Source organism: Solanum lycopersicum, chromosome 10 (assembly GCF_036512215.1).
Source record: "Solanum lycopersicum chromosome 10, SLM_r2.1".
Classification (NCBI taxonomy): Eukaryota; Viridiplantae; Streptophyta; class Magnoliopsida; order Solanales; family Solanaceae; genus Solanum; species Solanum lycopersicum.
This window is the reverse complement of record NC_090809.1, coordinates 60,213,875-60,229,814: the sequence shown is the minus strand read 5'-3', so window position 1 is coordinate 60,229,814 and position 15,940 is coordinate 60,213,875. Positions and strand designations below refer to the sequence as shown.

General features: G+C 32.6%; 4 protein-coding genes across 5 annotated transcripts; 3 read left to right on the top strand and 1 right to left on the bottom strand.

Annotated features, from left to right (window-relative positions):
* Nucleotides 1–2,130: 2,130 nt before the first annotated feature.
* Nucleotides 2,131–6,607, top strand: LOC101245010 (uncharacterized protein At5g39865). 2 transcript variants are annotated; one of them, XM_026027686.2, is made up of 3 exons: nucleotides 2,131–4,449; nucleotides 5,201–5,278; nucleotides 5,857–6,607. In XM_026027686.2, the coding sequence occupies exon 1, from the start codon at nucleotides 3,124–3,126 to the stop codon at nucleotides 4,426–4,428; it is 1,305 nt and encodes a 434-aa protein (XP_025883471.1). In that variant the 5' UTR covers nucleotides 2,131–3,123; the 3' UTR covers nucleotides 4,429–4,449; nucleotides 5,201–5,278; nucleotides 5,857–6,607. The 2 variants fall into 2 exon arrangements, with proteins under 2 accessions (XP_025883471.1, XP_004249230.1); XM_004249182.5 differs by lacking the exon at nucleotides 5,857–6,607 and adding an exon at nucleotides 5,380–5,785.
* A 730-nt stretch (nucleotides 6,608–7,337) lies between these two features.
* On the top strand, nucleotides 7,338–10,124 carry LOC101249972 (mitochondrial fission 1 protein A-like). Its single transcript, XM_004249200.5, has 5 exons — nucleotides 7,338–7,608; nucleotides 8,639–8,777; nucleotides 9,324–9,445; nucleotides 9,609–9,672; nucleotides 9,762–10,124. Exons 1-5 carry the CDS (start codon nucleotides 7,516–7,518, stop codon nucleotides 9,845–9,847), a joined length of 504 nt encoding a protein of 167 aa, XP_004249248.1. The 5' UTR covers nucleotides 7,338–7,515; the 3' UTR covers nucleotides 9,848–10,124.
* A 590-nt stretch (nucleotides 10,125–10,714) lies between these two features.
* On the top strand, nucleotides 10,715–12,383 carry LOC101256438 (probable O-methyltransferase 3). The gene is made up of 2 exons (XM_004249697.5): nucleotides 10,715–11,588; nucleotides 11,975–12,383. The coding sequence occupies exons 1-2, from the start codon at nucleotides 10,815–10,817 to the stop codon at nucleotides 12,266–12,268; spliced, it is 1,068 nt and encodes a 355-aa protein (XP_004249745.3). The 5' UTR covers nucleotides 10,715–10,814; the 3' UTR covers nucleotides 12,269–12,383.
* A 584-nt stretch (nucleotides 12,384–12,967) lies between these two features.
* Nucleotides 12,968–15,662, bottom strand: LOC101256144 (UPF0481 protein At3g47200-like). The gene has a single exon (XM_004249696.5). It carries the CDS (start codon nucleotides 14,918–14,920, stop codon nucleotides 13,334–13,336), a length of 1,587 nt encoding a protein of 528 aa, XP_004249744.1. The 5' UTR covers nucleotides 14,921–15,662; the 3' UTR covers nucleotides 12,968–13,333.
* Between the last annotated feature and the right edge of the window lie 278 nt (nucleotides 15,663–15,940).

The window sequence follows — 15,940 nt, the reverse complement described above, 5'->3', positions numbered from 1 at the left end:
AGAAAACATATTAAAATACAATAAACAAAATCAAGATTAAATAAATAAAATAATAAAAAAGAAAAAACATAAAGATTCAATATGAATGAAATTACCTTTAGTGTCTATACTACTTCTTATATATCTTTTCTCTATTAACAACAAAAGGTGATAAAGAAATAATCACCGACACAGTCCCAAGCCAAAATTAAATTGATTTTGATAAAGAAAAATTGATATACACATTTATTAAGAAAAATTCAACTTTTGGTCTTTCCTCTTCTTGTAACTATTTCCCAAAAGAATTTGAACCATTGTGTCTAGAGGCATGAATTTAAATAAAAAAATATTATCTAATATTAAATTAATTATATATTAATATATTTATTTAGTTTAAAAACAAAATAGTAATTCAACTTTTAAGTTAAAAGCTTCACGCTTATATATATATATATATTTCAAGTTGTGTGATTTGATAGGCATAGTTAGAGATGGACAAAATTAGCCTATAAAATCATAGTTCATCTAATTCATGTAAATTTGAACTTTGAGCGAATTATTAACCGTCCTATTTATTAGGTTGATATCTAATCCAATAAAATAGTAGATTAGATTAGAAATTAATGATATTTATAACAAGAAAAGAGTGGAGAAATAGTCTTTTATTAATTGATAAGTTAAGATAATTAATGAAATTGTCGGGTTATATTTCCTCTATTTTATATTAGTTGATTATCTTACTAAAAATAGTTATCTCACGTTAGTTGATCGTTTTACTATATCAAAAAAATTAATTACAATTTTTCTATATTGTCCTTGCAATTTATTTCTTTTTTAAAAGTATCTACATTTATTTTAAAATTTTCAATTTTTTAAGGGGTTAATTACAAAAATAATCTTCTTGTTAATTTTTTAATACTTGTAATTGGTAGACAATTGAGTTCACATGGTGTTTGCTTAATCATTAATCAATGTTAACTTCTTCTTTTTTTCTGACAGTTGCTCAATACTTATCCTATATTAATTATTAAGGATTTAGTAATAATTAACATTAAATGAAACAACCCCACAGACATTATTACTAAAATATAATTTATGAATAATAAACTTTTAGTTTATTGATTAATTTTGTATTTTATTATTGTGATATATGATTCAATCCTATTTTTAATCAATTCAAAACGGAGAAATTTTGGCAGAATAGCAAATACTTAAAATTTTAAATTATATTAAATGTTATAGTACTGTTTAGGAAATTCTAATTTGCTGCTATAGTTTCGCCTATTTTGCTATTCGTCTGATTTGATATACATTCGATATTTGTATAATTTTGTTTCTGATTTATAAATTCAGAATTTTATATATATTTATCTTGACTTTCCGTAGGAGGTTTATGAAAAATTCATAATAAACTACGTTGTTTGTATATTGGCAAACAAAATATACAAATAAAATTTTGAAAAATTATTAATTATATGAAATTCACATACTTGCCTTAATTGTATATTCGCAACTGAAATATAAAATTCGGAAAAAAAATTTACAACTATAACCTCTTAATGAATATAATTATAATTATGAAATGCAATAATTAAATCTATAGCTATAAACCCTTATTATGTTTGGTGATCAAATTTTCTCATTAAAGTATGATTTTTGGGCCTTTTATGTAGAAAATAAAATATGTTATGTTTGACTATTTGTATATTCTATAATATATTATTATAGTTAATATAAAGTGACAAATCAAAATTATCATCACAACACATATGAACTGTCAGAGAGATCAAAAGTGCACGAACTCAATTAACTTAAGTAAGATATCAAAATTAATTGTTTTGATTGACTAATAATAAATGTCATTAACCCTTATATATTATAAATCTGACATGTTTTTGTTTTTTGTTTTTATGCATTAAATTAACTTAATTTGCAGGGTGACGTTTACTTAAAATTATCAAAATAATGATTCAAGAAAACAATAATATTCTCAACATAAAACAATTGACTTTATCCATATATTATAATAGTATTTCCTAAGAGTTTTCCTAAATAAGTGCATTTGAATTAGTCATAAATAGATTGCTTAAGCAGTTGAAACAAGAAAATATTCTTCTAATACTTATAATAATAATAATCTTTTTTCTCGATAATTTCTCTTAGAATATCAATCTTCTGATTAAGAACGAAGAAATGCTCATTAATATTATCTTTCTATCATAACTATTATTGGCATTTCTAAAATACCATCAAACTTTTTATAACTATATCTTGATATAGTATATTTTATTATTGTTATAACGAAATATTGTTATTGATCATAATTTGTATGAAATGTTATTAGGAAGAGGGTATTATAGAAAAATTTCACTATATAATTATTCTCATTCAATTAACTATAGCTTGAAAATAAGCTGTTAGTATGTTAACTTCCCAAAGCTACCATAAGTTGCATTTATTTTCAATCTTTTCTGTTATTCAATTCATCATCTTCCCAACTGTACTTTGACATCAATAGCCCCTTTTATCCCAAAAAGAATTTCTTCTTTCTGTCAAAAATTGTCACTTTTTTCCATTGTAAAATCTCCTGCTTTCTGCTAAAAGATTTTCATTTTTTTTGTCTTTTCACCTCAATGTTTTTCTGCCACAAGATTTAAATGTTTCTGTTACTAGATTCTTGCTAAAAATTCTCTTCTTGTTCATGCTTAAACGACCTCGTTTTTATCCATTATGTTCTTGTTTTCTACTCAATAAGTTCTCTTTTCTCTGTTGAGTTCTTGTTTTGTGCTAAAAAGATCTGTGGGGTTCTCGATTTCTGTCTAAAGATTTCATTTTTTTATGCTAAGGTGTTGTTTTTGAGCTAAAAAGATTCAATTTTTTTCAGTGGGGTTCTCGTTTTCTGTTAAAAATATCATTTTTTTTTAGGTTAAGTTGTTGTTTTGAGCTAGAAAGATTCATTTCTTTCTGTGGGGTTCTTGTTTTTGGTTCATAAATTTCATTTTTCTTTTGTTAAGTTGTTGTTTTGAGCTAAAAAGATTCATTTTTTTGTTCTGTGGGTTCTTGTTATCTGTTCAAAGATTTCATTTTTATTTGTGTTGTTTGGATTTAGTTCAAAAGATTCTGTCTTTATTGATTAATCCATTAATGGGGTGTTCAGCTTCTCGTTCCTATGATTTTGTTACAGCAGATCCACAAAATCCATGGAATTCTTCATCTTCTTCACATTCACAATCTCCATATTCATACTCAGATTCATCTTCAACTCCAGTTTCAAGAACCCTGTCTCTTCCAACTCCTTTGGTTCATCATCCTGCTATGTGCAAAGGTGACACACATCATTTGGTTTCTCTTACCTCTACTACTTATGGTTCCCTTGTGTTGATTGACCCCCAAATTCCTAACCCTAACCCTAACCCTAATTTCCATGGTGGAAATTTCAAGAATCCTACTACCCAAATGACAAAATCCCTAAATGGGACGGAACCACAAGACCCGTTATCTCCTGATTCAGTAATCAACACTTGGGAGCTCATGGAAGGACTTGATGAGTTTGATTTCCATATGGTGCAGTCCAAGATTGAGTCCCCTAGAAAGGTTAAGTCTAAGAGTCTTGATATCCATAGTGAATTGGACACAAGTGAGTTGGAAAAAACCTATGAGTTTGTTGAGCACTCAGATTCGAAGCCGCTGTGGAAGCATTTGTCTGAGGAACAATTGCTTGCTAAAATGGATCCTAATGTAGCTTCAAGCTATAGACAAGCATTGTCCTCCAAAAGATTTGTGTACAAAGAATCAGAAGATTGTCCAAAGCCCGAAATTGTTAGTTCGATAGAGTTAAAGTCGAGTAACACAAGTTTGTTGGCTGAAAATGATTTCCATTTAAAGGGTAAGGAGGATAAAATACAGCCTGAAATTGCTAATACGATAGAGTTAGAGTCAAGTAATGCAAGTTTATTGAGCTCATTGTTACCCAATAATGATGTCCATTTAAAGGGTACAGAGGATAAGATTGTTCTGTATTTTACTAGTTTAAGAGGAATCAGGAAGACTTATGAAGAATGCTGCACAGTGCGAACGATCTTTAGAGGTTTTCGGGTGTGTGTGGATGAAAGAGATGTATCTATGGATTCATCATATAGGAAAGAGTTGCAAAGCGCTTTGGATGGAAAAGTGATTAGCTTGCCTCAGGTTTTTATTGGAGGAAAGTACATTGGTGGTGCAGAAGAGATTAAGCAACTTCATGAGGCTGGAGAACTGGCTGAACTCGTGGAAGGCTTTGCAGTAAAGCATTCTGGTTTTGTTTGTGGAAGCTGTGGCGATGCAAGGTTCGTACCCTGCCCAAATTGCAATGGAAGTCGAAAAGTATTTGAAGAGGAGGAAGGGAAGTTGAGGAGGTGCCCCAGTTGCAACGAAAATGGACTGATTCGATGCACTAGCTGTTGCCCGTGATTATTGATTCTCATTTGCCATGTACATGCTTCCACTATTTTATTCGAGGTCTATGAATTTATGTTACTACTTTTGTACTGATATTGAAATGTGCAGTGTCCTCTTGTAGACCGATTTCAAGTGTCCATATACTCTAGCCTATGAAAATTTCGTGTTCATTTTCTTTTTGAACAACTCGAAAGTAATAAAAATATCTGCAGTATGTTCTTCTTTGCTTGCCCAGTTCTGAACAAATATGTGATATGGAAATGTTATTGTTTCTTCTATTTTGGGTGGAAGTATTTGTGGGACTCTTAGAGATCTTTACCTTTGGTAAGATTTCAACAAGTTTGTTCTGCAGCATTTAGTTAGTATCAACTGTTATAAGCTCATGGATTCTTGTTCAGAAATTCCTTCTTTGGTTTACTACCTCTATTTAGATGCTATTAACTTTGCATTGTTGATGTAATACTCTATGCATAACGACATATTAACTTGATAAGCTGCTTGTTGGAGTGAAAGTACCTTGGCCAATTTATAGTCTTAAGGCTATGAAGATAACCAGCATTTCCGATTAGGTCTTGAGTTAGTTCAGACAGATTTGAACTGAAATTGAGTCACGATATACTATTCTTAACGGAGAGAAGTATTTATCTGTAGATGTCTATCATTTACTAACATGGTGCAACTTCATCAGTTTAGAATGACTAATAATATCTGTAGATTTTCTTTCTATGATAGACTGATTTGTCTCTTTGAGTAGATTCATTACATGTTCTATCTTGCATGTCAGACCATTTAGCAACCTCAGGTGGTGGTGAAGTCCAAAAGATTTGCAGAAACAAATTCTACGGATAATGTTTTCCGGAAGGTAATGTCCCTTTCTCAGACTGATTTTGAGGATACATACTTCTAACAATATGACTGTAACTTCGTTCTGCTTTTGTATTATTTTCTGTTTTTATGGTGCAGATGTTTCTGTGTTTTGTTTGGTATATTAAGAAAGTAAATGCTTTTATCCATTGGTGCAACACCTCTTGCAATGTAGGAATTTCTATTAATTTGCTTGATGAGTTCTCAGTAAAATAACGACACGTGAGTCCTTTCCATTTGCCTTAGCCTTGGCGGGGATGAGTTATTTGATACATGTGCTAGCGGGATGTTCTAGCACGTACCTGGTCAAATAGTCGAGGTGCACATAGACCAGTCCAGACACCTCTTTTATTAAAAATGAACTTATTTGATGAGTTGCTTTGAAGCTTTCCCACATTTTTGTGGGGTGTATGTAAGCTGGTAGTATATATCAGCAAGTTAGTGTTTTTTGATATAAAAACTTGAAGTTGGTCAGAAGTCAATAGTAAAACTGATTCAAGTAGAAGGCACTGTTGTGGTTGAAAGGCTCACATCCTTTACTGACTTCTTATGCTCTCCCTGGCAAAAAAACACTAGGTGCTTTCTTTTCATCTGTGAAAAACTTCGACATATATTGTGATGGTGGGAGGTAGCAGGTACTCGTGAAATTAATTGAAGTACAACAAGCTGAATAGATAAACACACATTCAAATATGGCCTCAAGCGGTATATAAGCACTTAAACGTTGAGAGTGCATATATAGACACTTCAACTTGATCTCCCCTAGCAACTAAACACTCCAACTCGTCCCTACTGTCTTGGTACACTCAATACTGACATGACGCATGAATTTGTCCAAACAGAGACGAGTTGAGGTGTCTAGATGCTTGCGTATTTGTTTAGTCTTAAAACTCAAATTATGAATTGAGAACTGAGAAGATGCTGAACAGTAGCTATCACTCTGGACAAGGAAGAAAAAGATGAAAATGAGAGGTGCATAAAGACATCTTAGGGATGGTGGCAATACATTGGAAATCTATTATTATGTCTGGTCCACAAGGCCAAAACCTCATTATTGTACCAGAAATTAATTGTTTGGCTAGCATAACTTTGGACAAGATTTGTACACCTAACTTTGTAGGCCAAAATATGTACTTAATGTTCCATTCTAATTGAGGGTAAGGTTTGTCAAAAAGAGAAAATAATGAGTAATCAATCCAAAACTTTAAGCCATGAGTGAAGTGGCCCGCGATATTATAAACCCTCTTATGAAAATCTTGTACGATCAAGGATAAATGTATTTCTCTAACATCTTTATGGATTACACATGAGGTTGTTGACTGATTAACTTCGATACATATGAAAAATCCGAGCATGTTTAGAGAACATAACGAGAAACATATATATGCAAACAAGCTTATCGAAATTTCGCATTGATGGAATGAGCCAAGACAATATATTGAAATGTTTTAGACAATTGTACTTCTCTAAAACAAAAGGCCACTTTATTATAAAAGAAAAATAAAGGCACTTTATAATTTAATTATTTTTATTTAAAAAAAACACTTTATTAGAATTGAACCTTTTATTCCAACCTGTCTATAAAAAGGCATACAAGTTTACCAAACCCCAAAGTTAACTTTTTTTTGCATTTGGTTGGTTTTTTGCTACTTTAATTTAAACATTTAAAATTCCCTCTCTATATGTTTGATTCTTTAACAAGGTGAGATACATGTTAATCAAAAGTCGGAACTTCTTTTTAAATATAGTACCGGAAGGATATTTTAATTTAATTTTAACTGATAATTAAACACCTCAATTCATTTCGTGTCAATTGAACATTTCAACTTATAAAATAATCATTACGCAAGCATTATATATCCACGAGATATAATTGAAACAAGTTAAAGTATCTAATTATACCTTTTCAAAATCGTAGCGCTTAAGTTGAAACTAAAATGTTTATATGCCAAAATTAATTGAAATCACAAGAAATCAAATTGATGTTACAATAATAAGCAACAAATCTATAAAACTGAAATATTTTTTAATTATTTGAAATAATTAGTTGAACAAGTATTAACAATTTTACCTACATGATGCTTAAAATTAGAACCAATTTAGTGAACTATAATCCCGAAAATTATGCAAAAAAGTTCAGTTTCTTCCCCAAATATCAGTTTGTCCATTTTGAGTTTCACCATTAACGCTAATTAGGGCTTTGAAATTAGTGGACTACAAACCCTAAAATCGAAAATGGAGGCCAAAATCAACCGATTATTCGGGCCAATTGTTACATTCATCAATGGAGGGGACCAACTTCCTTGGACCTCACCTGACATTGTTGTTGTAAGCTTTCTTGAATGACCCATTCTTATAAATTTCATTAAAGCATTGATCTTTACATTTATATTTCATGATTTTAATGATTTGGGATTTTGGGGTTCCAGTAATTTCAGGTATCAGGTATATCTAATAGCATTTTCTCGTTGCTACATGACATTCTTAAGAAGGCAAGACTCGTATATTTAGTTTAAGATGGTAATATTAAAAAAAAATAAAAAAATTTGAACTCCGTGCCAAGTTAAAGTCAGAGAGTATGATTTTTGTTGATAAGTGGGTAATTGTGGTTGGAGCCAAAGTCAGAGAGTATGATTTTTGTTGATAAGTGGGTAATTGTGGTTGGAGCTAAGATTTTAATTTTATGGTACTTCAAGGGCTAGTGATTGGATTCTTAATATGTGTAGATATTTAATGATTTTTTTCATACCGAATGTACTGTTTGAGCAAAAGCTAACTATTTTGATCAAACTGGTAGCTTGGCTTTTTTTTGTCATTAACATGCTAGTTGGTGGTTGGACATACCTTATTTAGTGTTTTGTATGATTTGACCATTATATAAGAACACTGTTGCTTTGGGTTGCAGAAACTGTGAAGAAATATGTTATTGAGAATAAAAAGTTTATGAGAAATATGATGCTTTAGGCTGTCGTAACATTGAAGAAAGATCTGTTTTTCTAATTAATAGTAGAAAATTGTGTTACTATTAATAAGGAAGAGTCTATTGGTTGATATCGTTCTTGTTAGTGAATTTAAAGTTTTGCATTAGAGACGCTATGTGTTGGTCATTTTAATGTTGTTACTTATAAAGATGAAGTCGTCATTTTCGTTATATCAGCATGCAGTGGTCGTCTTGCTTGGTAGTTTTTACGAAGCCCTGAACATTGTTTTCAACAACATATAAATATATTTGGTCTAGTTTTTGTCTCACAAGAGAGAAGTTGAATGAATTGGTTTGTACTGAGAAGCAAAGAATGAAGCGATAATTGTACTATGTTGCTTTTGGTGCTTTGTCTTATATGCCTATGCATATTGATAGGGCTGCGAGAGAGAAGTTGCAGATGCTAATAAAGGTGCCTCTGATGAAGGACAGAATGAGAGTAATATGAGATTGTCATGGGCTCTTGTTCATTCCAAACAACCTGAAGATGTGCAACGAGGGATAGCTATGCTTGAGGGTGAAAATTAGTCAGATCTATTTCCTATTTTATGTTACACGTTGTTGCTTGACTTGCTTCTACATATCTAGTAATGTTTGTGAATTGTGATACTACCACCGACTATCTATTTTCATCATTTAACTCCATATTCATGGACATATACGCTTGATGCTCTTCTGTCTTTGAAATTCTAAAGCAACACACATTCATGAAGTTCCCGTACTTGAAGGACATTGTTGAGACAATTTCTATTGTTTCTCTTGTAGTGTTAGTAGTAGAAACTATATTATACTGCTCCATATAAATGGTCTTAGGAAGTAAAGTTCATAGAGTCAAGAACATGTAATGGATTACTACAATCATGTTACTGTTGAATCATCACAAAATTACTCTGATTTTGTTCATTGGTTCCTGGTACTGTTACTTCCAGCTTTGGGCTTTTGTTGCTTAAAATCTTTTTATTTTTGCGTTTGATTGGATGTTTATGTGTCTAATGAATAACGTACTTGAGGATTCGATCTATATAAACCATCATCTCTTTTGCTGCTTCTTTTTCTTCCCCAGCTTCACTTGCCAACGCCAGTAGTCCACTACAGCAGCGAGAAAAGCTTTATCTTTTAGCTGTTGGATATTACAGAAGTGGGGAATATTCAAGGAGCAGAGAGCTTACAGTTCAATGTCTCGAGGTTTGGTCCTAATCCTTTTACTGTTCTTAGTCGTTTGCTGTGAATTCTCTACTCACTCAAATATCTACCTCTCGAAATCAACTTGTATTTATCGATCATTTGAGACAATCAGAATTAGACCCCACCCTGTTTAGTTTTGCTAAAAGTTTTTTCTTCCCTTTAGATTGCACCTGATTGGAGACAAGCTTTATCGCTTAAGAAGGCTATTGAAGATAGAATTACTAAAGGTAATGATTATCCGAGGCCTTTTCCCTTGCTTGCTCGATTTTGGATAACAGTATACCAAATTGTATTCATTTGTGTCTATGCAATGCAGATGGTGTCATTGGTATAGGAATCACTGTGACCACTATAGGACTCATTGCTGGTGGGATTATAGCATCGTTGGTACGAAGAAAATGATCTTCAGTAAAACAACTATCTGAGGTTATTGACACAAAAACCCGAGTTTCTATTGACAAAAAGAAGATGAACGAACCATATTAGTTTGTTTCTTTTCCATTTCCTTGCCTCCTTCTCTTCGACTCGTTTAAAGGGAGTCAGTAAATGTTATATAGAATAATGACAGACCATATGGCTGAAATTCTTGTGATTTACTGCTCGTTTGGTTAAAGACTCACTTTGGAATTACTAGTTATATGAAATGTCATGTAAATTTTGCTTTGGTATTTGTTAATAATTGTGTGTGAATAACACTTGTAAAACCAACTCTTCAAATACAAATCACTTGCCATGCATACACTTCATATTAGGAATAATTTTTAGTCCATATTTACTTTAACAACAAATTCATGAAGGGGTCAAACTATGCATGCTTAGCATATTCTGACAAGGAAAAACTCAAGAGATTGCTTCGAAATAAGATTCTTGCTTCTGCTGGTGGGACGGCTAGTATATTTTATAAAAATGTTGAAGAACCAAATGCAAAAGCTATAAGGGTAATAATGGTTCCAAATAGAAATAAACAAAAGGGAGGCACAATAGCATCTTCTTCCACAAACTAAAGCATATTTATCCACGAAATATTCTTTTTCCATGCATACAAATAACACTGCAAAATACGTTGCTTGGACTCTTTAAAAATGTTGTTGCACCCATGTCAGATCGACACATTCACACTATTTTCTAGGATCCAACATGCACCCCTTGTCATCTTTTAAGAGTCCGAGTGACATAGCTGCAAAGTCTAGACAAACAATGAGTGTATATTACTAGCCAAGCACTCTTTGCGCTTGTCAATCAGTATCTCATTCTTCAGGTATAGTTTTTCTCTGATCCCGTCATCGTCTTTCCTCCCTTTTTCATCACAAGGCCGGACTCTGAGAAAAAAAAATTCACAACTTTTTCCACAGATTGTTGAAACTTTTACATGGCTGATCATAATGAGAACCTCACTCCTAGTGAGCTTCTTCAAGCTGAAACACAGTCATGGAACCAACTCTATTTCTTCATAGAACATGTAACATTGAAATGTGCACTTCAATTGGACATACCTAATGTCATCACCAAACATGACAAACCAATGACAATATCAGAACTCATGTCTTCCCTCCCTATTAGCCCTTCAAAATATCCCTATTTTCACCGCCTTACACGAATATTAGTTCATTATGGCTTCTTGATTCTACAAAAACATGATGATAACAACGTTGATGATGATAAAGGGTGTTATTCGCTTGCACCAGCTGATTGTTATGTAGTGAAAGACGGGCCCTGGAACTCGATGGAAGATCAAGATACTTTTTTCTTTAAAGCATGGAGTTGTTTAGGTGATTGGTTCAAGAATGATGATCCAAGTGCATTTTATACAGCATATGGAGACTTATTCTGGAGTAAACTTTCAAGTGATTCAAGTACTAGTAATTGGTTTAACGAAAACATGTCTAGAGATTCACGATCATTCATGAACGTGTTGATTGGCAACGAGTATAAGGATGTGTTCAAAGGATTAACATCTTTAGTAGATGTTGGAGGAGGGACTGGAACGGTCGCAATGTCCATAGCCAAAAGTTTCCCTGACATGAAATGTATTGTTCTTGATCTTCCTCCTGTTGTGGCTAACTTGCAGGGAAGTGAAAACTTGGAGTTTGTAGCAGGGGATATGTTTCAGAAAATTCCTCCTGCTAATGCTGTCTTACTCAAGGTAAATAAACTAAACTTTTCGCTTATAATTCCCTAATATTACTAGTTTCTCTTATAACAACATATCCAATGTAATCCCACGAGTGAGGTCTGAGGTAGGTATAGTGTCCTTGTAAAGATAGAGGTTGTATCTGATAGACCTTCAGATCAAGTAAACCATCTTAAAACAGTTTGAAGAAGAAAATACAAAGCAGTAACAACAACGACATATAGCGTTATGGAAAACAATTCATAGCATACAGAGAAAGAAGAGTAACAACAATGTAGTAGTTGTGATAAGCGAATTACAGGTAACACAGATGATAACAAAAATCAACGAACAAGAAACTACGAGAATACTAGTCTTGACACTTCTCTACTTAACTTTTGAACATGTTAATTTTGTAGTCAATTTTGCATGACTGGAATGATGAAGAATGTGTGAAAATATTGAAAAACTGCAAGGAGGCATTAAGAGGAAGTGGAAAAGTTATAATTATAGACATGGTGATGGAAAATACGGAATTGGATGATGAATCTGTCCAAGCACAACTCTTTATAGACATGTTGATGATGGTTTTTGTGGGTAGCAAAGAGAGGAACGAGAAAGAATGGGAAAAACTTTTCTCAATTTCAGGTTTTACTAGTTACAAAATTGTTTTGACTCTTGGTTTGAGGTCTGTCATTGAGCTCTACCCTTAGATCTCTCATGCTTGTGTTGTATAAACGGGCTATGTCAAAGACGGGTTCAAGATTTAAATTCTACGTGTTCAATCTTTAAGATTTTTAGCATTGAACTCGGTGTAGTTTTAATATTATGGGGTTATGACCTTGTATAAATTTATGTTCTTCATCGAAAGTACTGAGTTTAGATAAATTAGATATTATAAAATGAAGTTTTATCAATAAAATGCTAGTCATTTATTAGTGTATATAGTTCTAATTTTTTCTAGGTGGCTTTTCGGATACTTTAGAGTGAAAATAGTAGTAGGTATTCTATAGCTTTTATATTATACTTTTGTATAAAGTTTTCTCTGATATCAAGTCTTGTATATTCTGTTATCTGCAAAAAATAAAAAAAAGTCCTGTTATATACTTGAAGAAAATCATGATGCCTTAAAGTGTAAGAACTGAAGAACTGGCATTGATTTGTGTTTCCTTATCAGAAGTATCAATCAAGAAGTAGTTTTCACGATAAAATGTAGGATTATTTTATCATATGTTTGGTAGAGGTATTAGTAAGTCTCGGGATTCTTTTATCCCATCCCCCATACCAAATGAGTTCGCTTAGACTAGTACTCGGAGAAATGAGATTGATCTTTCGATTAGTTAGAAGAATATTGTCAACTGGTCTAATGATCATTGTAGTCTTGATCAGTATATTATTTATCTGAATAGTAATTTAAAGGTCTCAGTAAAACATTTTCATTAAAAAAGCATAATACACATAAACATACACTCAAACTTAGTCTAAGATGACAAGTAAACACTCCACCTGACAACTGAGTATGCACATCTCAACTCGTCTTCACTTTGTCAGTTGAACACTCCAAATTACATTATAATCATCTAAACACCTCCAAAAACAATACTATTGATGTGCTTCAAGGTAGTAGGTTTACACAAGTAAAACAAACAAAACAAAATTAGTACTAGTTTGTGTACAAAGATCAATCAATGCCATAGAGCAACAAGATGAAAAATAAATGATAAAATTGAACAAACGTGACAGATTCTTGAAGTGGTTAGTTTTGAATCCTATCATTACTAGTCTTTTTTTGGATGGACTGCATAGAAGGTTTGGATGCCTGCTAGAAATGTATCAGTGACTTGCAAACAAATGACAAAAAGTGCTGCGATGAATGCAAAAACAGTCCATGGAGTGTTAAAATGAGTGTTCTTCCATTCAGCAATCCAAATTTTGCCTTTGTTATTGTAATGTTTCTCAATTTTGTCTTTCACATCAACAAAGGCATGTGGATTAGGCACCAAATCTCTTGCTAACTCATTGAACAGATCTGCTACTTCTTGATCACTTCCAAGAAAGTTAAGTAGTATACCTTTCGATCTCAGCTCCTTCACGTCTTCAGCATGATCGATAAGTGAATCCATGAAACTAACATAAGACGTAATTCCAAAGTCATCTGGTGTATCAGGACATGCTTCATACGCGGCTAAGTTTAAAAACTGTGACTTGGTTGAATCATCTATGGTTATAGGTGGAAGTGTTAAAAGAGCTGAGCAATGAAATGAAGTGAACTTAATGTCAGAAAGATGACGACTCTTTCCAGGCCTGAAACGGATTCCTGCTCTACGTAGTTCCATAGCTGAACGATACGAGCACCAGTCACCCCTTAGATAGCAACCACCTTCTGAGAAAGCCTTTGGGTTTATGAGATTTGTTTTTAAAAGCTCAAGGAGATGAGCAGGAAGCTGAGTTTTCGTGCTTTTTTCTTTGCTAAGGGCAGAACATTCTCCTCCACAAATCTTGCTAAGAAAGTTCATAGCTTTTTCAGTACATGTATAGTTTTCAGGATGTTGATCACTGAAGAAATCAACAAAGAAATCCTTGATACTTTGAATGAATCCTTGACGTTGAGTAGGTTTTGTATGTGCACTCGAGATGAACTTTTTTATCATCTCCATTCCTTCACTGTCCTTGAACTTACAGCTCATTAACACATCCAGGACTTCAAATGGTAACTGATTTTCAAGTAAGAAAAGATCACGACGAATGAAAGCTATATCATGGCTCTTCATTTTCAGCTCCTTATAGTTCCCCGTCACAATGCAGTGAAGGTATTCAAGGATGAAGCATCCATCCAGGAACATCATATGTGCCAACTCCTTGTCGTTGTAATCTTTGATCGAGTCCTCGTCATAACACTCTTTGACAACAGGCATAATGTCCTTGACCTTTCTGTAAAGCTCAGCAAGGGACACTGAATTTGTCAAAAGCCATGGTAAGACCCCTTCGCGTGTTTCTTGATCAACAGCAAATTGATGTGCCAGTAGATTCTTGTGCTTCTCCATAAGTTGAAGTTCTGGTTTTCCATGGTGAAATGGACCAATAGAAACCACGAGAGGCTCATAACACCTTACGTTTGATTCAATCTCGCGATGCATTTTTGGTACCTTTTGAATTTTTGGACTCTGCAGTGAGTCAAGGTACTCTTTGCTGATCTTGTCCAATGAATATAGCCATTGTCTGTCATCTTCACTGATGTCATGAGATTTCGAGTTTGAACCTTCACGAATTGTGATGAGATATTCATTAGGAAATGTTTCATCGCCGCGGATGTTCCTACCTTCTTCTTTACTAAACATTGTTCCTTTAGAAGATAGTTTGTCCATTTTTTGTGAAATTATGAACCACAATCTTGATTTTATATAATTGATATTGCTTCAGCTTAATTTTATACACACTTAAACTGAAAAAAGGACTAGTATTTTATGATATAGTCATTACAATATTGGGCCACCAGGTGATTTTTCTTCATTGTCAAGTCAGGTATTTTCCACATTCTTATTCTAAACAGATACATTTTTCAGCTTTCTTCTTATAAAGAAAAAATAGAACAGAATAGGATCAGATAAAGAGAAAAAGCATTTAGTTCAATTCTTTACCTGCCTGGTAAGAAACATTATCCATGACAAAAAGGAAAAAAACAACAAGGATTACCAATATATAAATAAAGATCCCCATCTCTATCTGCTTAAAGTTATTGTTGGATGTGATAGTTTACTCGAACGTGACACATCTGACTAAAGATGAAAAAGTATTTCACAGTTCATCACAATCCTTGATAGTAAAATGCCTTCATTGAAATGTCACTTGTAAAACTTATATTCTCGAGTCTCGACTTCCACTAGCAAAGTCATTTTTAACAAACTTGTTTTCCTAGATAGAATGTTTTTAACTGGAGATCAAATAATAAACAGATAATGCATAAGTACCCTTGAAGTATGACCAAAATTCTAGCGAGACACACTTATGCAAATTGGTAAGTTGGTTGTGTTTATACACAAGTGCTTAAATAAATATTTTTTTAAAAAAACTTATTTTTCTGTGTATTAACTAATGAAAGAAAAAAAAAAGGTGAAAGTGAGGAAGAAATCAAAATAATTATTTTACTTAGAAATAAATAAAAAGAATTAAATACATATAAGTATTATTATAATATCAATAATTATGTGTACTAACTTATGTTGTTCATCTTGTATTCCTAAGATACTTAAAATAAAACTTTGAAGAACTTGTTAAGACACAACAAAGTTTAAGAATATTTTCACAACTAGAAATAAAACTAGTAGAGACTAGAGAAACTAAGATCAAAAACAGATTAGAAAAAATATACGAATTATTTTCTTAAA

Excerpts from the sequence above, each read along its gene's own strand:
- LOC101245010 (XM_026027686.2), top strand. The coding sequence starts at position 3,124 with ATGGGGTGTTCAGCTTCTCGTTCCTATGATTTTGTTACAGCAGATCCA.
- LOC101249972 (XM_004249200.5), top strand. The coding sequence starts at position 7,516 with ATGGAGGCCAAAATCAACCGATTATTCGGGCCAATTGTTACATTCATC. Across the intron at positions 8,778-9,323 it reads AGGGATAGCTATGCTTGAGG|CTTCACTTGCCAACGCCAGT; the intron begins GTGAAAATTAGT and ends TTTCTTCCCCAG. Across the intron at positions 9,446-9,608 it reads TTACAGTTCAATGTCTCGAG|ATTGCACCTGATTGGAGACA; the intron begins GTTTGGTCCTAA and ends TCTTCCCTTTAG.
- LOC101256438 (XM_004249697.5), top strand. The coding sequence starts at position 10,815 with ATGGCTGATCATAATGAGAACCTCACTCCTAGTGAGCTTCTTCAAGCT. Across the intron at positions 11,589-11,974 it reads CTAATGCTGTCTTACTCAAG|TCAATTTTGCATGACTGGAA; the intron begins GTAAATAAACTA and ends TTAATTTTGTAG.
- LOC101256144 (XM_004249696.5), bottom strand. The coding sequence starts at position 14,920 with ATGGACAAACTATCTTCTAAAGGAACAATGTTTAGTAAAGAAGAAGGT.